Here is a 25,000-nt window from a genome sequence, read left to right as displayed (position 1 = left end):
ACACACACACACACACACACACACACACTATCTGTACTTCATTTATGAAAAAACAATAAGGGGGACAAAAAAAAACAGAAAAAAAGGCAAAGCCATCAAATGTGATTGTAGGATTGCCAGGAGATTTGGACTTCAATAGGCCTAAGTGTCCTATTTCAAAGTGTCGTAACACGTCTGGTGTTACGGTGGCTTACCGACACATTCTCCACCTTCTGCGCTGAGCAACAGCTCCTGTCCTGAGGAGACGAGAGGAGCATAGAGGGGTGTGTTTGCCTCAAACATCTCAGGAGGAGGAAGAGAAAAAAGAGACGGAATGAAAAAAGGAAAGAACGACAAGGAGCCATCGCACGGAAAATACAGATGTTGGAAAGCTCCCAGAGGTTGAGACAAGCACTCTCTCAGTTTGAGCCAGGGCCTCAGCCACAGCCTTGTGGTTTGATGCACCAAACACATCCATCCACATTATGGCATCAGTGTGTGTGTGTGTGTGTGTATGTGTGTGTGTGAGAGAGAGTGATTGTGTGTGTGTGTGGCGATATGTAAAGGATGAAACGCTATCATGCGTACTTCTCTTTCAACGTGTTCCACATGTTTGAAACCTAAATATCATTCATCCTGTGCGTATCGTGTGATTGGGAGCATGAAGAGCAATGAAAGTATAATATGCTCCCTATGACTGCACTGCGTGGTTCAAGCACAGCTGCCAAACCCAGAACTGATAGCCCCTCGGCCATGTTCAGTCTGCAGTAGTTCCTCGGTTACTAATTTGTGGACCAGGCACAGTAAAATATTATGTGTGTCTGTGTATGTGTATGTATGACTGTGTATGTGTGTGTGGGGGCATGTTGTGTGTGTGTATAGCAACTGTCAAAACAGAGGCTTCTGAAAGGCAACCTTGTGATTATCGCAAGCATTCTGATGCTCATTTGCCTGTTGCCGGCCGCTTAGGTCATTGTGTCTGGTTGCTGGCCACAAAGACATGCCAGCAGAGGGGCCTGCAGCAGATCATCTCCCTCCAGATGTGTGGACAGAGCCAGCTGTGAACACCTACCGACGAGTCTGCACTCTGCTGAACAGCAAGAGATAGCGGGACTGGACACTAGATGGTTACAGAACATAGATAGATAGAGAGAGAGAGAGAGAGAGATAGATAGATAGATAGTTACGAAGAGATGAAGAGATAAATAGGCAATGTAAAGGGATATGGAATAAAGAGTGATTGGCAAAAAAGGTGTTCAATGTGGTAGAATTTAAAAAATAAACAAAAGTGAACTAGCATCCCAACCAGCAAATGATGTCATCTCACCCTCTCCACATCCAACATTCTTTTCCTCTCGTTCCCAGCTCTCTGCACACGTGTGTTTCTTGTTTCTCGTGTTTGTGTACGTATTTGTTTGTTTGTTTGTTTGTTGGATTATGTATGTGTGTGCTCCTGTGTTTGTGTGGGTATAATGGTGTTGATGCTGCGCTGTGCTGTGCTGCAGGGTGGGAACCAGACGGCCACAGTGATCGCGCTGTGCTCCATGCGGGACTTCAACCTGGCCCAGGAGACCTGCCAGCTCGCTATCAGGGACGTGGGCGGCCTGGAGGTCCTCATCAACCTGCTGGCCACCGATGAGATCAAATGCAAAGTAAGACCAAGTGAAGGGGACGAGGGTGGGGGAGGGAGACGAGGGTGGGGGGTGAAAAGTGACAGTGAAAGCAATTGAATCGGTAGAGTAAAAGAGGAAATTGAGGAAATAGTAAATAGGAGAGTGAGGTAAAGGTCAATTTAGAAAGAAAAGAAGGTATAGAGAGTGCTTGAATTAGTTAGGTGCACAGGGGAGAGATGGGCAGAGGAATGGTCAGATAGACATACAGTAGATAGTCAGAGAGAAGGGAGAACGACTGACAAACCGAGGACAAAACGAGTTGGACTCTGCAGAGAGAGAGGAGGGAGCTAGCAACAGAGCTGTGCAGTAAAGCTGTCACATCAGACACATTAATGAGGCCTGTGTGTGTATTTGTGTGAGTGTGTGTATGTGTGTGTGCGCGCGAGCGTGTGTGAATAGCTATTTGTTGCTCGTAAAATGAGGTGTCTCTTGTAAAATGAATGAGGCTGTGGAGTGTGCTGCTGTGTGTGCGCTGCTGGCTGGGCTCGAGCTGACCTCACGCAGACTTGAACGTCTGCCCCTGCATGAGCGCAGCACGGGGCAGCATGGCAGGTACTTGACCTCTGACCTCCATGTTACTTGCCGTGTCCAGTTCCCCTCCTGTCCGCATGAACTCTGCGCTGCTCTGTGGCACAGCGAGGCTGGCCAAAGGCCTGGTACAGACACACTTTACAATAAAACCCGGGCGGTCATGGAGCAGCCAGTTAGGACCATACACTCTAGTGTGTGTAAACATTTTATAAGCTGTGTAGACTGCAGCAGTAGTACAGTAATAACAGCGTACTGTTTACAAACGTTATAATACTTGTAATTCTTTACATTTATAATTCATTATAATAATTTATAATTATTATAATAATTTATAATTATTTATAAACTAAACAGGTGGTGGTAGCGTAGTGGTAAAAGAGCTGGGCTAGTTTGCAATATCTTCAAAAGTTGTGTGTTCAATACCCGGCATCAACCGTTGTGCCCTTGAGCAAGGCACTTCACCCCGAGTTGCTCAGGGGACAATGGCACTTGTAATATAATGGCCCTTGTAATATAATGGCACTTGTAAAATAATTGATTTGTAAGTTGCTTTCTGCTAAATTAATAAATGTACATGTAATGTAATCTTCATCAAAACAAGGGAAGAACTTTCATGTGTATCAGCTGTCTCTCTGTCTTTTCTGTGTGTGTGTGTGTGTGTGTGTTTGCACCAGATTGGCTCTCTGAAGATCCTGAAGAAGATCAGCCAGAACTCTCAGATCCGGCGTGCGATTGCTGACCTCGGGGGGCTGCAGACAATGGTGTGCATCCTGGACTCCCCCGACAAGGAGCTCAAGTGTCTGTCGGCCGAGACCATCGCCAACGTGGCCAAGTTCAGAAGAGCCCGCAGGACCGTCAGACAGCACGGGGGCATCAAGAGGCTGGTGTGTGTGTGTGTGTGTGTGTGTGTCTCTCTCTCTCTGTGTGTCTCTGTGTGTCTCTGTGTGTGTGTCTCGAGGGTTTTTGGGTCCAGACAGAGTTTTTGTGGCCAGACTGGGTCCAGTTTAGCCTGGAAAATCCAGACTGGTAATCTAGAAAGATTAAGGGTCTGGTCACGAACAATGTAATGGCCCAACTTGAGGGGCGGCACCAAGCATGCATTTGAAAATCTCACTGCACGCAATTGGATAACACTAGACCAATGTTTACTCTGAATGATTCCGGACTTTGACGCAATTGGATAACACTAAGACCAATGTTTACTGACCTCCAACGTTGCAGCGCTGTCATCATCTGTTTAGCTCGCCTCTGGCCCACCTATATCAGATACACTGATGTGATTGGCTTCCCGCGATGCAAGGGGCAAAAGTAACGTGCATCATTACTCATTCAGAGTCTCTTGCAGACACAATTCAAATTGTGCTCGCGCGAGAACTCTAGGTTTCCAGGGTAGGTCCAGTTAGATGGCCTCAAAGAACCTAATTGCTGCAGAGGCCCTGGTGAAGCCAATTAGCTTGTTCACATCACAGAATGTCTGTTTCAGGGTGTGTGTGTGTGTGTGTGTGTGTGTGTGTGTGTGTGTGTGTGTGAGAGAGAGACAGAGAGAGAGAGAGAGAGAGAGAGAGAGAGAGAGAGAGAGAGAGAGTTTTGGGGTGAAAAGGGCAGGGTCAGGTCGGTTGTTACCATATGGAAACAAATCCCCCTCTACCGTTAGTGTGACCTCAGACTCATCACCACTCTCCAGACCACCCTTACCTATTACATAATTACTCTCTCTCTCTCTCTTTCCCTCTCTTTCTTCCTCTCTCTCAATCTCCCTCTCCGTCTTCCCTCTGTCCCTCTCACTCTCCCTCTCTCTATCCCTCTCTCTCTCTGTCCCCCACCCCTCTATGTGTCCACCTCACTCTCGTTAGTCCATGCCATCAAAGTCCGCCTGGCTCGTGTAAAAACAGATAGAATGTCGGGGCCAGGCTGGCAGTGGAGTGTGTGTTTATTGACCGAGCGCGCCAGTAGTGTGATTAAAGCGTGTGTGTTGTAGTGTATATTTTGCCGAGAGCTGAGCAGGATTAGTCTCAGGTATCGTAGCAGACCACCTGTATGTGTGTGTGTGTGTGTGTGTGTGTGTGTGTGTGTGTGTGTGTGTGCAGTAGCATAGGACCCACCTCTCAGCATCCACTCAGTGTGCGTGAGCCAGGGTGGGGGTGAGGGTGGTGGTTAGACCATGTGCTGCAGGTCGATTGGCTTCAGGTCAACTGTGAAGGTGGAGTGGTTTTTGGACTGTGTGAGGTCATAGACATCTGGAGTTGTCACCAGCGAGAAGACCTGGTTTTACTTCTGTGCTGATCTCAAAAGGGCAATGCTGTCACTTCCATGACCTAGTGCTGGTGTTATCTGGGTGCACTTGTGTGTGTGTGGTGTGTGTGTGTGTTTGTATGTGCCTGAATATGCATGAATCTTTGTACAACTTTGTACAAATCATCTGTGTATATGCCTGTCTGTCTGTGTGTGTGTGTGTGTGTGTGTGTGTGTGTGTGTGTGTGTGTGTGTTTGTGTGTGTGTGTGCATGCAAATGTGTATGTGTGTACATGAATGTGTTCGTGTGATTGTGTGTGTGCATGCACATGTGTATGTGTGTACATATGAATGTGTTCATGTGTGTGTGTGTGTGTGGTGTGTGTGTGTGTGTGTGTGTGTGTGTGTAGGTGGAGCTGCTGGACTGCGTGCCGGACTCGGCTGCCCTGACGGTGGAGCAGGAGCGGGATGTGGAGGTGGCGCGCTGCGGAGCCCTGGCTCTCTGGAGCTGCAGCAAGAGCACGCGCAACAAGGAGGCCATCCGCCGCGCCGGGGGCATCCCACTGCTGGCGCGCCTCCTCAAATCCCCCCACGAGAACATGCTCATCCCTGTGGTGGGCACCCTGCAGGAGTGCGCCTCCGAGGTCAGGACTGCCCGCCACTCAAACTGCTCTTTCATCATGTACTGTTAAGATAGCCATATAGAATTACTTTACTGAGAGTGTAGAGACTTCACAGGCCATCTGTTAAGAATCAAGTTCAGGATGTAAAATCGATGTTGAACAATTAATGAACATCAGCTTAACCAAATCCAAACTCGATAGTGTTTTAAGCCCCCAACGTCGTCTTCCAGGCAGCGCTGCCACCGTCGACTTAAAGGCACCTAATCCTAACCCTAACTCTAACTCTAACCTTAACCCATGCCTAACCCTAGCAGGCAGCGCTGCCTTAAAGACAACATTGGGGGCTTAAAATACCAAGAAACAACCTTAACCTTAACCGTAACTTGCAATTAACAGTGTCAACACATATGTTGTTGATGATCTGGACATCTGTAGATATGCCATGATAGGACTATCCAAGTAAAGTGTGACCAATTATTCAATATAACTATAGCAGTACTATTATTCAACTGAGTGTGTTTAGGTTCAGTTCTTCCACTTGTGGCACAGTGGCAAGTTGTATTGAGTCATCATCATTTTTCACCCGTAAAGATGTAATAGGTGATTCATATCAGATCATTTCTCTTTCTGGTTTCCTCACATTTTTCTCCAAAATAATAGTCACATCTAAAAGGAATGTAATTGGGACACAGAGGTTCTTTCCCGCATCAGTTCTGAAAAGAAGGTGTTTCAAACAGGCTTTGTCCTCTTCGATTGTCACATGAAAATGCCTATATTTATGTTTGTTTGTTTGTTTTACAGTACATGATGTTCTTAACTTTAAAAGTTCAGCTTCTATTCCACAATTGCTACTGTGTTTCCCCCCAATAAAGCCCCCATCACTACAGTTTTAAGAAGTTCTAACAATAATATGTATTTAAAACATGTTAGGGCGGAAACACAGAAAGTGTGTGTGCATATGGGGCTATACTTGTGGGCGATAAAAAAATGCTTTGTGGGACATTTTATCATCTACCAGTTCTCTTGGCCGGACAACCAGAAAGTTAATCTTGGAATCTGTTTGTATTCATTTTATTAGGCACAATGTGGTGTGTGTGTGTGTGTGTGTGTGTGTCTGCACTTGCTCAATTGTGAGCCCCTGACAAAGACCTCGTAGTCTAAATGCTGTTCCTGATAAATAGCATACCCAGGGAACATTGAGCAGTGTGTGGCTATTTGTCAGTGCCAATTTCTGCCCACTCTGTCCAGCCCCGGTGCAAAGTTATTTGAGATGTGCTTGTACTACAATTCTCTCACCCGCCTGCACATATCTCCCTCGCATACACACAGACCAGGCCTTCATAGCTTCTGTGTAGGCAGGGCCCCAGTTGAGACCGCTGCTAACTGTGAATATTACTAACGGCGGTAAATGATAATTAAATTATAATGGAGCCCCACAGCAGCGCAGCTTCTGTTAATGACCGAGAACTTATCGCGGTGCCAGCTGGTAATGTTATTAGCTGTGAATGTTATTAGCTGGGAGTGTTGGTGATTAACTTGTTATACGGCTCTTTACCTGTGCTGCTCTGCAACTTTGCATTATTTTGAATGTGTGTTTCTCTCTCTCTCTCTCTTTCTCTCTCTTTATCTGTGTGTTTTTTTGAAAAAGAAGGCATTACTGTGTGTGCTTTCTGATGACCAGATTTCATTGTAGTTTGAATGACAGATTCATGTGATTTTTTTGTCCTATGGGGCCCTTATTTATGACACGGTTTAAACGTACAGTGTGAGACTGGTCTAAAGTGTGTGTGTGTGTGTGTGTGTGTGTGTGTGTGTGTGTGTGTGTGTGTGTGTGTGTGTGTGTGTGTGTGTGTGTTTGGTTGAGCAGAAGAGCTACCGGGTTGCTATCCAGACAGAGGGCATGGTTGAGGATCTAGTAAAGAATCTGAGCTGTGACAACCAGGAGCTGCAGATGCACTGTGCCAGCGCCATCTTCAAGGTAACTGACCGCAGACTGGACTCTGGTCTCCTCCACAGATGAATGCATTCATAGAGGAATACAGCATGTTGATTCCGTTTGTGTGTGTGGTCGTATGTCTTTGTGTGTGCGTTTGTGTGCATGTGTGTGTGTGTGCATGTGCGTGTGCGTGTGCGTGTGTGTGTGTTAGTGTGCAGAAGACAAGCGCACTCGTGACCTGGTGCGACACTACGCGGGCCTCCAGCCACTGGTGAATCTACTCGGCAAGTCGGAGAACAAGCAGCTGCTGGCCGCCACCACTGGAGCCATCTGGAAGTGCTCCATTAGCATGGAGAACGTGGCCATGTAAGCACCCCATGTCCAATGCCTCCACACACACTCATCTATACACACTAACATATGGATAGACACTTACAACACCACAGCGCATCTCCTGCTGCAACATTGCAAATGTACACATACAACATACACTCATCTGACTACATTGCAACTGTATAAGTTTACTTGCAATACATAGAATTGTAATGTAATTCTATAGGCATTAGCTAAAGTCATCATTTCAGAAATCTACTACAGTATACTTTGTTTCTCATGTGTGTCGTATGTGTTGCCACTATAGACTGTAGAACGTAGCAGCGTTAGGAAGTCAGAAAGGAGACACGTAGGGGGAAAAACACCAGTCCGTCTGGTCAGGGTCAAAGGAGAGCTGCCCCTCACACACACAGTGGTGATGTGCCTGTCTGTCTGCCTGCCCTGATTAAACCAAATATTCATATCCAGTTGCCAGACGTCAGCCTCAGCGTAATTTAACCATTCAATCGAGCTGATTGCCCCGTCATTCAATCAGGGCCGATATTTCACCCGTACCTGAGAGATGAGCTGTCAAAAGGGGCCAAGCCTGCGGAGGACAGACAGACATTAGTAAACGCAGGGAGTGGCGTAACCACCACTGATGCATTAGTAAAGCAGAGCGGTATCGGCAAAACGGTGGAGGTGAGGGCAAGGCCTCAGGTGATTGTAATTTGCGGTGTAGGTAGATGGATCTACCATACTCTCTCTGTGTCTGGGTGTGTGTGTGTGTGTTGGTGTGTGTGCGTTTGGATCTTTGTGTTGGTGTGTGTGCATGTGTGTGTGTTGGTGTGTGTGCATGTGCGTGTGGGTATGTGTGTTGGTGTGTGTGCAAGTGTGCGTGTCATGAGAGCACACTAGTGAGGGGGAACGGGAGAGGATGTGCAATCACATGTGCTGCTTTCTTTTCTCCCGTCTAGTTTTTTTTCCCTCACTCTGTTTTTACGAGACGTCTCATTTGTTCACATGCGAGACTCAGTTTTTCCACTCGTCTGCTGCGCTGTCATACCCCATCCCTCCATCTCTAGCGCGGCCTCAGGAAAGTGATCGTTTGACTTTTCAAAAAGCGAAAAACCAAGTTTTCCCCCCATCTTGGTGTCTTCGAGCTCTGATGTCTTTTATTGGGAGTGTTTGCAGGAGGAATGTTCTCGCTCCGGCTTTTTTCCCCCTCTGCTCTGTTAACAAAGGGCCGCGGGACGTGTTGATTTTATGATCACTCCAGTAATGTGTTAGTCACAGCCGTTTCCCTATTAGCACTGCTGAGCATGTGTCAAATGCATGCACGTGTGTGTGTGTGTGTGGGTTTGTGGATGTGGGTGTGTGTGTGAGGGGAGTGTGCATTTGGGTATGTTTTAAGGATGTGTGTGTGTGTGTGTGTGTGTGTGTGTGTGTGTGTTTGTGTGTAGGTGTCTGTGTGTACAGGTGTCTGTGTGTGTGTGTGTATGTGTGTGTGTGTGTGTGTGTGTGTTAAAGACGTTTGTTCTTTAATGGTCTGGAGTGTAAGCTGACAGGCTCTTAAATCGTCCCGCATGTACGCCATGCAACCGAAGGTCGTCTGTCGGTGCGCTGGTGACATTTAAGGACGGGTTTCCTAGCCTCGCTCTTTGCGCTGGCTTTTCGTTTTCTTGAGTTCCCTTTTTTTTTTATTGGCGGTTTGTAGTTTGGTCATTTTCCCCCCATAAATAATTACGGCACCGGAGAACGTGACCTGGCAACTCCATGCTGTCGCACAGGCTCTCCCATAACACTGTGATTTAGAGCGGTTGACTCTCCCTACGGCACAAGGCAGGGGACATACCAAAACACGGCTTACACACGCATTATTCTATCCCACTGCAACCTGCGCATAAATAACGCCACCGATATTATTTATATATCTATTCCTCTGTCACACGTGCGGGCCAACAGCCTGATGAAGCTGCATTCTTTACACTAAGACACCTTCTGGAGAGCGTGCTGGTCTTGATCGATTGAGACGTTTGGGAACGGGTGTCTCGAAGCGTCTGGCCTCAAAGCCTCGGATGAGTCGGGGCTAAGAGGGAATTTACGGATGGAGAAAGGCGCTTTCGCTTTCCCCAAAAAACGCCCAGTAGCGCTAAGTCTGTTCTCTCCCCACCTCGTACATCAGAGCTGACAGACTCTTATCCTGCATTTAGATCAGTTAAAGTCTCCCCCACCGAAGGAGCGAGCTTGTTGCCCAAAAGAAAAAAGCCTATTAACCAGATATGTTAGAGCTGCACCAATAAACATTATACAGCCATGTTACATGCCCATAAAAAAGGTAGACTTTATTACTGCTGAGGGTGCGTGGAGGTGCGAGTGGGATCGTTTATGCACAGTAATGGCTTGTGAAGTGGTGGGTAAGCACACATAAACAGACGCATATACACAGGCGCACACACCAAAACAATTGCTCTTTCTCTGTCTTTTTTTTTCTCTGACGCGCTGAAGCACACACACACACACACACACACACACACACAGCCACAGCCACACACACACACGGACAAACACACACAGACATGGACAAACACGTAGAAAACAAAACACCTTGTGGGTTTTTCTTGACTCCGGCTCAAGTTTTGTGCAGAGCCTCCCACTTACAATAGCAGCACACTCACTCAGTCAAGGTACACTCTCACACACACACACACACACACACACACACACACACAAACACACACACACAAACACACACACACAAACGTCTCCTGCCACGCTTTCACTAAAACAACACACTAGTGCTCGGCTCCCCTCAGTCTTAGCCACATTCAGAAGACCGCTCACAAGCCTTAGCCACATTTATGTGGACAACACACATACACACACACATACACACACACACACACACACACACACACACACACACTTACACACTTACACACTTGCATCCTTGCCTTGCCACTCTCCCAAGAACAACACACTTGCACTGGGCTCCCCCCCAACCACGCTTCCCTCTCCCAGCTGCACCCCCCTCACCCCCTCTACGGGATCCCTGCCCAGGCAAGCTGCCCTGCTCGGGAGGCCCTGCCTGGCACAGGTGCTAAAACACGTTAACCGCTCTGGCTGGGCACCGCGGCACAGCCCTGCATCCCTTACTGCCTCTGCAACGCCGGCTAATGACTCATAACACCGTTGCTATGCACAAAGGTGGCAATAACAACAATCATCGGCATCATCGTCACCATCGTTGTAGAAAATAATAGCGAAGATAACAATAATTCCCATAATCGCGGCAAAAAAACACATTCGGTGACACTTCATTTGCCGACTTCAGACGACGCCCCCGCCGCCATTGGCCGGGGCCCGCTCGTTACGGAACGGGACGTGAGTGCCGACAAAGGAATCCGGCGCGAGGGAAGGGGGCCAAAACAAGAGTGCGGAGCGCGAAGCTACAAGGTTTTCCCACACCCAGCCAACGCTCCCTGCCGAGGCCTGCTGCGCGGCCCGTACAGCACTCCAGAGTGTCCACGCGGGCGGAGTGTGAACGCGAGGAAAAGTCTTGGCCTCGGACGGCCGGCGAGAGGAAGCCAGCGGGATGCCAGGCGCATGTACCTTAATGCGCAGTAAAAATCCCGCCAGAGACGGAACCTGGATTTGGACAACTTTGCCAGGGTTGTTTGAACAACGCATAAAAACGTCAAGGTCAGATACGGCGTTGGAATGAAATGACCAGGCCATTAGCGTCAGAAAAATGAGTCCTACGGAGAGCGACGGCAGGCCAGTGAGCACTCTTTCTCTGGCTCTCTCTTTCTTTCTTTCTTTCTTTCTTTCTTTCTTTCTTTCTTTCTTTCTTTCTTTCCCTCCCTCCGTCTCTCGCTCTCTCTTTTTTCTCCAGCTCACTCCATCTGCCACAGGCTATGCTCGTTGCTTCAAAATCAATCACTCAGCACTCCACGAATCAGGAACAAAATCATTTTTGAACATATTTTACAGCAGCAATGAAAAGCCCTGTTTTCCCTCTTCCTCGAATTATTTTTTTCTTCCTGACCAAAAATTACATGAACAGTTTGGACAAGCCCTGTGGCCTGCAGCAGACAACGCGCTTTTGTGTGTGTGTGTGTGTGTGTGTGTGTGTGTGTGTGTGTGTGTGTGTGTGTGTGTGTGTGTGTACACACCTCAGCCGTTCCGGGAGACCTCCACAGTATCGGCCCCAGGAGCATGTGGGAGCCATTTGCCTGATTAATGATGCATCAGAATGAGAAATGATTGATGGTGAAAAATACAATTATGTTCATAAGTTAAGTGTTTACATAAGACTGTGCATTGCTTAAACACCCTAAGATGGAGGTCTACTCTAGGGCCAGCTGTGTGAGGGAAGCACCTTTATAAAACACCTTTCTAACATCAACCCATTTATTCAGTTTGCTCCATTGTATTGTCTTTGACTTCCCCTGTCTACGTCTCTGTAAGTCTCTCTCTCTCTCTCTCTCTCTCTCTCTCCCTCTCTCTCGTTTGTATTGCCAAGACAAACTGTTGGACAGTGTAGACAGCGGTAGTAGATTTATGCTTGTGCTGATATCTGGCTCATTGGAGCAGCCATTGAGAGCTGTTTTGGGCTTCTGTTGGGCCTCGGACGGGAAGCAATCAGCTCTGAGCGCCTCTCCCCTGAACTCAGTCCTGGCTGAGGTCAACATTCAGAAGTCCATAAGCAATTATGGGCTCTGAAGGCCTTCCCGTCGGTGGCCAGTTGGTGATGAGCAAACCATAATTGCAGCTCTTCCAAAGTCCTTTTCTTCCGCTATTCTCTCCTCTGTCTATCTCTCTCTCTCTCCATTTGACCTGTGTGTGTGTGTGTGTGTGTGTGTGTGTGTGTGTGTGTGTGTGTGTGTGTGTGTGTGTGTGTGTGTGTGTGTGTGTGTGTGTGTGTGTGTGTGTGGTGTTTGAGTAACATGTTGTTTTGCACACTTACAGTATGGAATCACGCGAAACACAAAAAAACATTGTAGCAGTGGACTGGTCGACCTTTAGCGGTTTCTGTGTAGTTTTGTTCCAAAATATGGTTCCAAAATGCCAAAATCACAGTGTACTGTAGCATCATGTGCAAGAGCTGAACCTTCCAGTGTGTGTGTGTGTGTGTGTGTGTGTTTGTGAAGAGCAGGGTTACCCTGTGAGGAGGCCCGCCCTGCACTGACCTGCAGTCGACGGAGCCTCGGGGGTGCATGTAAGCGAGCGGAGCTTCCTGAGCGCCTGCGTTACTGTAGCAGATGTCTGCTAAACGGATGGAGCAACTCCATCCATCATATCCGCGGCAGACAGAAGCGCTTCTGTGCTGCTCCCCTATACAGGCCCTCCACTTCATCCTCCCCTCATCACACACACACACACACACACACACACACACACACACACACACACACGCACGCACACACACACACACAGACACACACACACACACACACACACACCCACACACACACACACACACACACAGTGCGCCTCCACTTGTGCGAAGCCCACTCTTTCAGGGGCAGCAGCGTGTTATGCTTCCCTCTGCCCATTGTAATTATGCGTGCTGGGATCGGCTCAACAAAAATAGACATCGCTCGCAGTCCATTTATCAAATGCAACGCGTGCAATTACAGCATAATTCTAGCACTGTGTGCACAGATAACACTGTGCAGTGGTGTGTGGGGCTCATTGTGTTTTCCCATGTTGTTTCTGTTTTCGTTTTTTTTTTTTTTTCCTAGTCTTTTTCTTTTTCCTCCTCCTTTTTTCCCCCCCACTGCACTTCTGTCCTGGCAGCCTCTCTCTTCATTACTGCTCCCGTTGCGAGAGAACGTTCTTATGGACCCTGACCAAAACCAAATGACCTTGGACACTTTCAACAATAGCCCTGCACAGCCCCGGCCGCTGCCAGCGACCGTAACTGTGAATAAAAACAGTCGTATAACTTAACCGTACATCAGAGGTTCGCCGCGGCTCCGCGCGACCACATTATATCCCTTTTAAAATGTTTACAGTAGTGGACCACTGTACGAGACGAGTAAGAGGAGCCAGCGGAGCGCCGAGTGGCCAAGCCACAGCGGATGTAGGCCATACGGAGCACACGCACGGAGGGGCAGGGATGCGCCGGATGGACAAGGGAACTGGCTCTGGGAAAATACCCTTGGCCCCTGGGCAGCTCGCTCGCACCTGATTTATGACCGCCAGGCGGGGAGACCTCCTCCGCCACATCGATCACGCGACACCAATTACAGGGTGCCAAGAGTACCTTCGAGACTCGGGTTTGCCTGTTGGGGTTGTTTTTAGCCGCACCAGTCGTCGGAGGGCTGGCTGGGTGTGATGACGTCATCCCCCGTCCCGAAACCACGCTAAGCTGCACAGTCGCAAAATGAAAGGAAAAAAGTGGACCAGCCCTCAACGTCTCACCCAGATCCTCGAGCCTCATGATTGAACCCTGACAGCCAATAGGCAAGATGTTTACAGCTTTGACCCGGCGCAACCTCTATGAAGTACAGGGTGGATGTCCATCAGAGAGAGCGGATTGTGACATTTAATAGAAACGAAGCGAAGCGCACAGGCCCATATAGGCTTGTGTGATGGAAATGGCTCATGTCTCTGTCTGTCCAAAGTCATATAAAGAGGATTAAGAGGGTGATGTCATTAGACAAGCATACCATGACACTCCGGGGAGCTAAGAGCATATCTCACCGTAAAGTTACCTCAGAGTCAGATAACGAAGGGCTGGGAAGGGGGGAGAAAGGTGGAGATGGATTGAAAAATCTATCTGTCACTGTGGAATGCCTTGTTTTTATTTAGTTTTATTCTCATTTAGAAAGATGATTTTTTTTTATTTTCACTGGCTCAAGTTCAGATGCAGTGTTTTACGTTTCAGACTTTGTGCCTGTCAGTGCAAGAGAGCTCAGTCGTAATCTCTGGAATCTTTCCAATATGATACCTGGTGTTGCTGATGCTGCTGTCCTCCCATTCGCTCTGCCTCTTCTACCTCTGTCTTTCATGGTCCCTCTCTTTCTTACCCTCTTTCTTTCATTTTCTCTGAGTGTTGCTTTATTTTACTCTCCATAGCTGTCTCTCCTGTTCTCTCTCTTTTCAACACACTAATCTTTTCTGTTTTTTTTTTTTTTTTTGTCTTTTCTTTTTTTCTCTCTCTCTCATGTCCCAGGTTCAAGGAGTACAAGGCTCTCGAGATTCTGGTGGGGCTGCTGACCAACCAGCCCGAGGAGGTGCTGGTCAATGTAGTGGGTGCCCTGGGGGAGTGTGCCCAGCAGCCCGCCAACCGCACCACCATATACAAGAGTGGGGGCATCCCGTCGCTGGTCAACCTGCTGACCGGCACAAACCAGGCGCTGCTGGTGAACGTCACTCGCGCCGTGGGAGCGTGCGCCACTGAGCCAGAGAACATGGCGTAAGTCACACCAGAACAGCATTCTCATCCGTAGTCATGCTCCTAACAGTGGTTACAAACAGCATGGCCTCCTTAAAGATTATGATAAATGAAACTCAGATCAAAAGCACATGAGTTCCAGAGCATGCTCTGCTGCCATGACAGTTTGTTGTATACATGTATGTTTGTTGTGAGGCTTTGTACAGATTGTGACAACAAATTCCCCTTGTGGACGATAAAGACTGTTTATTTCCATCTCTCTAACTCCAGGACAACATTCCTGTGCACCTCAACTCAGTGAATCAAATCAGTGACTCAGTGTCTAACAACGGGGATAGTTACAGGTCACACTTCAGTGCACTAAAGGACTGGCCACTTAATTGTGCCCGGTTAACATTGAAACGACATTCAAACCTTCAAAGCCGGACCACAGTCACATCACCATAGCTCACTTAAAGAATATTTAAATAGCTTTACATTCACAGCTTTCATTATAGCAGCACATTGTCCTGTAATAATAGTAACCCGCGGGAACACGGTTAACGGTCAGAGATCAGGACCTCACTAACGGCACAATGGTTATTTTAGCTGCGGCTCTGAGGAATACGACGTGTCCTGTTCGCAAGAGTACGCTTAATTAAGCTCTACTGTGCCACGCAGCATTAGCCAGGCCGCAGCTTAGATTGGAGCCTGGAGCTCCATCTCCTGAGTGGCCAGAGGTCCGGCGCCTCTTGTACCCGCTGGCGCGTCCAGTGTCAACTGCCCGAGCCGCTAATCACAGTCCTCCTCGCTAGGCTGGCCCTACCTGCTGAGCAAGGGGCATAGCTGTGGGAAGCCGTTTTTCTCTTGGGGCCGGCTGCGGTCGGCGCGGAGAACGCAGAGAGCGCTAGCGTGGCGGTGGTCTGGCTTCAGGCGGACGCACCGCTAGGAGTCATCGGTGGTCACGCGGAGGAGCGGCGGGGAGCCCTCGTCAACTGCGGCGGTGGTGTCTCTGTTGGGGACCTGTGGCGAGAAAGCTGGGACCATCAAACTCCCACACAGGGGTTGTTTGCTTCGGGAAGCCTGCGCCTGCCACTCCCCCCCCATCCACAGGGGGTAGTTAGCGCCTGAACGCGGCTAAAGCTCCTAACGGTGCATGCTGTCCTCAGTGCTAAATGTGGTTAGCCATCTGCCATTCTGAACGCCCTGCTCGACTGTGCCACAGGGGCCAGCTGTGACAGTTATCACTTGGATGAGTGCATGGGAAAAAAGCATTGCATAAGCCTGCTGTGGGCTTCCCAGGATACAGCCAAGTCGGTAGACCAGGATGGAGGCAACAGCCGCCACCATGGGGTCCAAGTTCCCAAGACGAGGGTTGATAATAGAAACACAGGGGGAGGTTTAAAGTGATTGAGTGTCTATCAGTGCGGTCTGTGGTTCTTGGGACTGGGGTCAAGCAAGTGGCGTTTGAGCTTTAGTCGCTGAGTTGTGGTCAGGACACAGGGATCACACATTAAAGGCTGTGCTTACCTCAGGCCTCAGAGCTCCACTGATCTGAACGCTGTGTTCTGTTTCCTGTCCTGCTCTGCAGCGTTCAAGCGGCACTCAGCACAGCCGCCATCTGAATCTAATTGCTTTTACGAGCCTGTTATATAGACTTCCAGCCCCTTCTTAATTAACACTGGACTCAAATAAAGGGCCCTGCGTTCGGGAAGACCTGTGTTAGCCAGCCGCGAATGACATTGTCTGAAAGAATAATATATTTATGGATGCGCTGAACCACAGTCGTGCCATAAAAGAGGAGAAACATCTTGTTTTGAAGTCAAAAAGAAAAGTTACACTTCTGTTCCCAGTGCATGCATACCAGTTCTGTGGGCCCGACAGACATGTAAGAAAATACAGTATGTGCCTCTGTCTCTGTCTCTCTCGCCCTCTGAAACATAGTATTCATATTCTCAGGGTTTATATTTAGAATTTGTCGTGTAGCTTTTCCCCCCCTTTCCACACGTTTGCACTTAGTTGTGGACAGAGTCTCTTTATTCCCCCTCGGCATTTTTCGATGCCGTCTTGTGGCGATGGCTTATTTCGAGAGCCGCGCACAGTAGTTTGCTGAGCAATTAGCATAGCTCACATTTGATTGTTTCCTGCCCCAAACCATTCTGGTTACTGCTGTTTCTGAGATTAAGAAAGCCGGGGGTGGAAACAGGCCTAATGCTGCATGCATGCTGTTGCATTGGGAATCGTGCTGCAGAAAAAAACCGACTGCAGTTTCTCTGTCTGGACGCGAGTCATTGTACATGACAAGTATCTGTTGCTCAAGAGAGAGATGCTGAGCAGTACCGCTCTCGTTCACGGGGCTCTTGCTTTATCAGTGCTGCCTGCTGACATGACCTCCTTGGAGGCAGAACAAAAGCGCCCTTAAATAATTTCGTTAACATCTGGAGCTAAGATAAAGCTATCTGTTTACTGCGGCTGACATAGCCTTGCTGCGGACGCTTATGTTTTATTGCAAGTGCTGTCTGTGTCCTGTTAGGCCTCTGGAGGCCTGCGAGCAAGCCTCTGTAGCTTCCACAAAGGATCAGAGGACCAAGGAGTATGTAGGCAGTTCTGGGAAGCACATGAAAAAAAAGGCCTTGTATAAATCCAGGAAGGAGATCATCTGTCAGTTTGTAGTGGGCGGCTAAATGCATTCCTCTGGACATTAGTGCACACAGTTTGGTGTGAAGTGTTGACTTTTGAATTCTCCTTAACTTTAGTTAAGTAGTTTGTTATATAGTGAGGCACTTTAAGTAGCCATAGGAGACTATAGCACAGTGGACAGTTATAAACAAGCGATTACTGCTTACAACAGGAGTGAACTGGCTTTAATCATTACTTACCATGCATGATCAGGAATAGCTCAGTTCAAAATTCAAGAATTAGCACAAGATATGTGTCTTTCTAATACTTAAAACCGCAAAGTGTATTTACTGTTTCAGAGCAGGTGATAGATAGCCTGGAAAATCCAGAGCCTGATAATCTAGAAAGATTAAGGGTCTGGCCAAGAACAATGTAATGGCCCAACTCGAGGGGCTGCAACAAGCATGCATTTAAAAATCTCACTGCACGCAATTGGATAACACTAGACCATGTTTACTCTTAATGATTTCGGACTTCGACGCAATCGGATAACACTACGACCAATGTGTACTGTCCTCCAACGTTGCAGCGCTGTCTTCATCAGTTTAGCTGGTTCCCCGGAATGTTGGGGTAAAAGTAACATGCATCATTGCTCTTTGCCAGAGTGTCTCGCAGAGACAATTCCATGTGCTCTCGCGAGAACTCTGGATTTCCAGGGTAGGTGATAGAGGTATAGACCACTTTCTGAGCAACTTTAAGAGCAGCTTGAACAGTAATTCAGATAAGGATCACGCAGATCAAGGAGAGGTATCTAATGTTTATAACATCGCTCTGAATGTAAAAAGGAAACCGACTAGTGTAGCTTTAGCCGAGGAACACGAGTCTTGGGAAAACATTGCGTTCCCCGGATCAGACCGTGCCGTCCATGTGGATTCAGGGACGTATGCTGCACACGTAGGCCTACTACATGCCATGGCTCCCATAGGATCTGATCATCATTTTTCACTCACTTCCATCTGTCTGCCTATATATGTTCTTGCTCTCCCTTTCTCTCTCTCTCTCTCTCTCTCTCTCTCTCTCTCTCTCTCTCTCTCTTAACCCCTTTCTTTCTCTCTCTCTCTTTCTTCTTCCCTCTCTTTATCCCTTCTCCCAGTTGTCATCTTAGAGGATAGCGTGTCTGTTAGCATGACATGGTTGATCATGTAGTATAATGCTAGGTTTATCAGAATGACTTATAGGGCCCTGCGGTGTTCTTCTATAACACGGTGTTATGACAGGCTCTCTGGCTGATTTAACGCTGTGAGCCGGGACTCTGGAGGAAGATGATGGAGGGGAGGGGATGGGATGGGATGGGGGGCGGGGGGAGATGGACCCAGAGAGAAGACGCTCCCCGATGGCCCTGGCTGGCGGAGATGGCTGATTAGGGAGTGTTTAAGCAATTACCAGGACACTGAATGCGGGCCTTGTTGCAGGAGGCACACATGGGAAACATGTTACATTACATGGCCACCGCAGTCCACACACAGGCACATGTCCACACACACACACACACACACACGGACATAACACACACATGGACACACACACACACTCACACACACACACACATACACACACACACACACACACACACACATACACACACACACGGACATATTAATACACACACACACATACACGGACATATTAATACACACACATGGACACACACACACACGGACATATTAATACACACACATGGACACACACACACACACACACACACACACACACACATAAATACACACAAGTATACACACACACACAAGAGCTACTCTATTGAGCAAGTCTCTCTCGCCCTCGCTCTCACTTGCGCTCTCTCTCTCTCTCTCTCTCTCTCTCTCTCTCTCTCTCTCTCTCTCTCTCTCTCTCTCTCTCTCTCTCTCTCTCTCTCTCTCTCTCTCTCTCTCTCTCTCTCTCTCTGAGTGGCTGCCAGTGCAGGCCTGTACAGTGGAGCACAGAGTGTAAAATATGGCCAACGCTTAGGCAAACTCTGCTCAGACGCTGTGAAATATAGGGCTGACCTGTCTCGCTGGCTGTTTGATTTGGAAAAGAACTCCATTTTCTGGTGTTGTTTTTACTCTTTTTCTTGCACTCTCCCTCTTTCTCTCTCTCTCTCTCTCTCTCTCTCTCTCTTTCTCTCTCTCTTCTCCACCATATAGACAGGATGGAAGTACCACCAGTGAACAGTATATGTTTGTCTCCGCAGGCTCCATACACTTTTCTATAAATACCAGCAAGGCGCTTAGGAGCGCGCACCAGAATCCCCAGGGTTAGGGGTCCGTGCCCGCCAGAGGTGTTTGCCGAGTGCCTCTCTCGCGTTTGATTGGATGACCGGGTGAGCACGGAGCAGTGGGATTGGTCAGGCAGGCTGATGGGGAAGCCTTGCTGACAGACTGGCTCTTTCATCCCCTTACCCAGGATGCCTGTGCAGCTTTCAGCAGCGCAGCAGGGACATGGCAGGGGGCTGGCTGGCAGGGAAAGAGAGACAGAGAGAGAGAGCCTGAGCCCAAGAACCTGAGTCAGATCAATAGAGGGTGTAGTGCATCTGTACAAACTTTTTTTCTCTCTCTCTCTCTCTCTCTCTCTCTTCTTTCCTCTTGCTCTCTCTTCCTCGTTCTCAAGTCCAAGTTCAAAGTGGCTTTACTGGCATGACAGTTGATATACACTCCTGCCAAAGCACAGCAATAGTAAACAATAACGGGAAAAGAGAGGAGATTACAAGAAATAAGTATTTGTAATAAACGTTCTCTGCACAATCCACATATTTCAAAAATGTTCATGCATATAAATAATTCATCCAATTGATCCAACTCCTGTCTGCCGATTCTGCCAAGAAAAGGTGGAATTGTTAGACCATATATTTTAGCATTGTCCACTTTATTTTGGATAAAAGTCTATTTATGCATGATGTTGGGTTTCAGTTAGATTTCAGTTAGATTTGTTTACTGTGTTGCTTGGTAATTTATCAGAACAATTTTCAAGCAATACACAACACAGTAATACTGTTGGGGAAAATATTTATGTAAGGGATTAAGTAAGACATTAAGTAAGGGATAATGGACGACACGGTGGTCTGTTCACAGAAGTTAATGCACGGTCGAGGTTGTAAAACGGCCCCGACGCGAAGCGTGGAGTCCATTATCCCGCTTATTCCACTGTTGCCACTTGCGTTGTGTTCATTTCCTGTTACAATTTAAACGTTTTAATCACTAAAACGGTCTTGTTTGTAGAACTACTTTCTTCTGACGCATATCAACTAATTTCTCAACTTGCAGGACAAACTTAGCCTGACGAGCCAGACCCACATTAAAATGTAGGGTCTGGGCACTCACCGTTCGAAGTGCTCAGTCCGAGGGGCGGGATAATCAGTTGTCTTTCAAATTCCCTCTGCACGCAATAGGACAGCGGCAGCGCTATGAGTCCCATGCGTTTCCCACCAGCGGAGCTAGTTGGCTAGTTCAAACGTTTGCCAACTTTATAAAAGCTTAACTCGTGTCACACTGTTCGCCAACAGCAACATCCATCTTATTTGTTTTCAAGTAGCAGGGAAATCAAGCCAAACCGTTGCAACTCTGCCATCAATCATTATGTTAAGCCCACCTAACGACTCTATACACGATTTCATTGGCCTGATTGAGTTTCGATTTCTGGAGCTCACAACGGAGAGTTGCTAGGGGCGCATCTAGAATTCTAGGCTAGGACAAACTGCCTTTACTAGTTATAAACGGATGGTTGCTACGGCCAAAGGCCAGTCGTTAGTTCTATCTCTCCCATTGTCAAGCCGGCGTATCCCAAGATTCTGATGAACTTTAGTTTTGAAACATCGCTATTTTACCTAGCCTGCTGTCATCCATCTAGCTAAAAGCCACCTCCGTCATATGCGACAATGTTACTATGTTCTGAACGTCTGCATTTTACAGCTCGGATGCAACGTGACGGTTCATTTAAACTTGTGTGTGATAAAGTGTGATACGGCCAAAAGTGTGATACGGCCAAAAAAATGGATCTACTTCATAGGTGTGCAAATAACATACGGTTAATGGTCGTTCTAAATTACGTAGGACAATGGGAAATTCAACCAAGCAGTGGAATAAATGATGATAAATTGGCAATAGATAGATTGAACAAATGAAACAGAGGATTTAGTTTATGCTGAAAGATGGATTAAAGTTAAAGAGTCTGAAGGATGGCATGTCTAATGCAAATAATCAAAGAAAGAACGTACTGTATAGCATAGAAATGAATAAGTTACTGATCAAATATAGCTGAAAATAAACTAATATCAAGAAGTTCTCCTCTAGAAGGAAAGGAGAAAGAAACAGTTGTGGGAAGGAAAGAAGAGATACAAAAGTAAAGGTGATTATAGGGAAGGGTGGTGACTAGGGATGGACATGGATATTGCTCTTTGGTTCAGAGTGAAAAGAAATGTTACCATTCCATACACTGGAGCTGGCCATTGCTTCATGTGTGAGGGGAATAATGTGCTTAAATTTAGCTGATTTACTGGTAGCTAACGAAGATACCTCTCCAAGGTATAGCAGTATAGGCAATGGAAAGTTTTGGATGCAGCATTCCTTATCTGCATGGCATCATCAATGCCCTTCAAGCCTCACAGTCCTCCTGACAACAGTGTCCTCACTGTGCAAGAACAGATCAAGCACCTGTTCCACAAGCTGCATTGGTCACAACAACATCGTCGCATCAAAGATGCATACGTGTCTCACCAAAGATGCATACGTGTCTCACCAAAGATGCATACAGTACGTGTCTCATCAAAGATGCATACGTGTCTCACCATAGATGCATATGTGTCTCACCAAAGATGCATACGTGTCTCACCAAAAATGCATACGTGTCTCACCAAAGATGCATACGTGTCTCACCAAAGATGCATACGTGTCTCACCAAAGATGCATACGTGTCTCATCAGTGGCTGGCCAATGTTTGGTATGTGGTTTGGTAACATCAAACCAAGCTCTTTGAGTTGACGCTCACAACAATGCTTGAAGTTGACGCTCACTCCAATGCTTGTAGTTGACGCTCACTCTAGTGCTTGTAGTTGCATTTGCATCTCCTCCAGCAGCACATTGTGACGTGCCAATGGTACAAGTTTTCTGATGAAAAACCTTGTATGGTACCCAAGACTTAGAGTAGACCTTGATTTATTGATGCAGAACATGTTTTTTCCCAATCTTCTCAATCAGTCATATCATACCAGTGGTACATGACTTCTGTCTTCCCTTCTACAGCCTGGTGCTCTGCTGTTCTCCTGCATATAAGCTATACGCTCACACAGCGTTATGGGAATGTGCATTTCGGAAGCCATAATATCACGCTTTCCACATTTGCAATAAAGATATCTTTGTTGGCCGTGCTGTGATATTCTTGCTGTTGGTGACGGTGATAATGCCAAGCTAAGAGCGGGCACCAAGCGCAGCCAAGCCTCAGTGTGTGCCCGCTCTTCCTGTGTGGCTGTGACCTTCAGACGGGAGATGTGTGTGCCCTCTTCTCCTGATGCCTGCAAGCCTGGGGAGCTCTCCAAAAGTATACACACTGGCACTGCGCACACACACACACACTTATATATATACATGTACCAAAACCAGGCTGACCTTCACGACAAGTTTGGTCAAACACCAAATACACACGTCAGTTCACCACACCGCAAAACACACTTTTTGGTTTAGCTAAATTCATAACAGTCTCCTCACCAACTCTAAAATATGCCTTTATTCGTCTTTTTTTCTTAGTTAATAATAATTATACAATTGATTGTTGTAATGTTCTAGTAAGTAAGTTTTATTTGTCTTTCTCTCTGTTATCACTCATTACCTGTCTCTCAGTTTGAATGTATAAAACCTTTATTGCCAGAACATCAACATTTGTCTAAGTATTTTAGCAAAAAATAATGAAGTAACCAGATAAATATGTGTTGAAGAATGACAAAATGGTCTCAGCATTCTTTGTCTCTCTTTGCTTTCTATAACTCACTCCCACAGGATCATAGATCGTCTGGATGGAGTGCGTTTGCTTTGGTCTCTGCTGAAGAACCCCAACCCAGATGTGCAGGCCAGTGCTGCCTGGGCCATCTGCCCTTGCATAGAGAACGCAAAGGTAGGCCAGAGCCACCTGACACGGAGAGAGAGAGAGAGAGAGAGAGAGAGAGAGAGAGTCTGTGGATTGGCTCAGTGAAGCAAAATGCCCCTTGAGTGGAAGCGGGCGGTGTGGGACAGGGCTGCTATAATGCTGTAATATCCTGTGGCCTCAACTCAGATCCCTGGCCCTACACACACATGCGCCCACACACACACTCACACACACACACACACACACACACACATACATACATACACACACACACACACACACACACACACACACACACACACACAAACTAGTTCAAAATACAGATGGACCTGAACACTTCTGTGAAGATTGCGCTAAACAAAGGTAGTATTACACATGCAGGAGCATCTTACATGCAGGGCACTGCCAACACACACCCATGCATAGTCTGAAGTTGATGTGCAGACATATACTCAAACACAACATTGTACGTTCTGAAATTGATAGAGAGCTCAGATTGCCGGTTGTGTTTGCACAGATTAGTGTAACTGGTTCACAGGCAGGCATGGTAAGTTGAGAATAGCAGGGCTTTTTAATGAGATGTATTTATAAACTTGCCTCTTTCACTCTGGCAGAATTAAGAACTGAACAGTCAGACATTCAGAGGCTTAGAAAACACAAGAGCCTGTAGCAATACCTTATACAACTACAGTATGACCACTATAAACAGCTTACACGATTAATACCAACACACACACACACACTCACACACACACACACACACACACACACAGAAAGAGAGTCCAGACAAGTAGCTGGATTTGATATTCAAAATGTGTGCTAAATCTACCCAGATCGAAGACATAAATAGTAGCTTTTTTTAGTTTGCTTTCATATGGTGTGATTCATTATCAAAAGCACATGCTTTGAACGCAGCCTTGCACAGCACCATGGCGTGACATTATGGTGTTATACATAAGTATTACCATGGTTTACAGTGTGCAACTGACTTTCGGTCCTTTTTTCCCCTGGATCTTTGGAGCCCTGGAGAAATGTCAGATAACCCTGAGCTTTTCTTAGGTACCTGTCCCCATTCTGTAGACATAGCACTTCATGGTAAAAGTGAGGCCATGCCAGCCGACTGGCTTTGATTGGCTCAGGAGCCCAAGCACAAAGTGCATCATTGTTCTATCAGATTATGGCCGTGATTAACATAAACAGGTTGCCGTTCATGTAATCTGTTTTACATTTATGTAAATACACACGCCTCAGCGTAGGCAGGTGTTTCATGGGGGGGGGAGGGGTGTCACTCCCTTTTTCCTCTCCGTCATCGTTCCTTTTTACTTTTGCTTCTTTTCTAGGAAGGAAGTGAGTGAGTGAGTATGGGTGTGTTCTTTCTCTTGAAGGTGTGTGTGTGTGTGTGTGTGTGTGTGTGTGTGTGTGTGTGTGTGTGTGTGCGTGCGTGTGTGCGTATGTGTGTGTGTTCTTTCTCTTGAAGGTAAGGGTGTGTCTGCGGGTGTGTGCTATTTCTCTTGGAGGTAAGGGTGTGTGTGTGTGTGTGTGTAGGGCTTTTGTGGTGTCTGCTGGGAGGTGATGTATGCTA

General features: G+C 47.2%; 1 protein-coding gene across 1 annotated transcript in view; it reads left to right on the top strand.

The window, feature by feature from the left end:
* The window catches only part of odad2 (outer dynein arm docking complex subunit 2), a 71,633-nt gene that overhangs the window by 25,517 nt on the left and 21,116 nt on the right, over positions 1-25,000 (top strand). The window contains 7 exon segments of the mRNA XM_042067357.1: positions 1,485-1,631; positions 2,858-3,067; positions 4,826-5,059; positions 6,906-7,016; positions 7,186-7,340; positions 14,470-14,712; positions 23,331-23,445. Coding sequence (XP_041923291.1) covers positions 1,485-1,631; positions 2,858-3,067; positions 4,826-5,059; positions 6,906-7,016; positions 7,186-7,340; positions 14,470-14,712; positions 23,331-23,445 — 1,215 coding nt within the window.

This window comes from Alosa sapidissima, chromosome 17 (genome assembly GCF_018492685.1).
Source record: "Alosa sapidissima isolate fAloSap1 chromosome 17, fAloSap1.pri, whole genome shotgun sequence".
In the NCBI taxonomy this organism is placed as follows: Eukaryota; Metazoa; Chordata; class Actinopteri; order Clupeiformes; family Clupeidae; genus Alosa; species Alosa sapidissima.
Note: the sequence above shows the minus strand (reverse complement) of the source record. Positions and strands in the feature narration are given on the sequence as shown.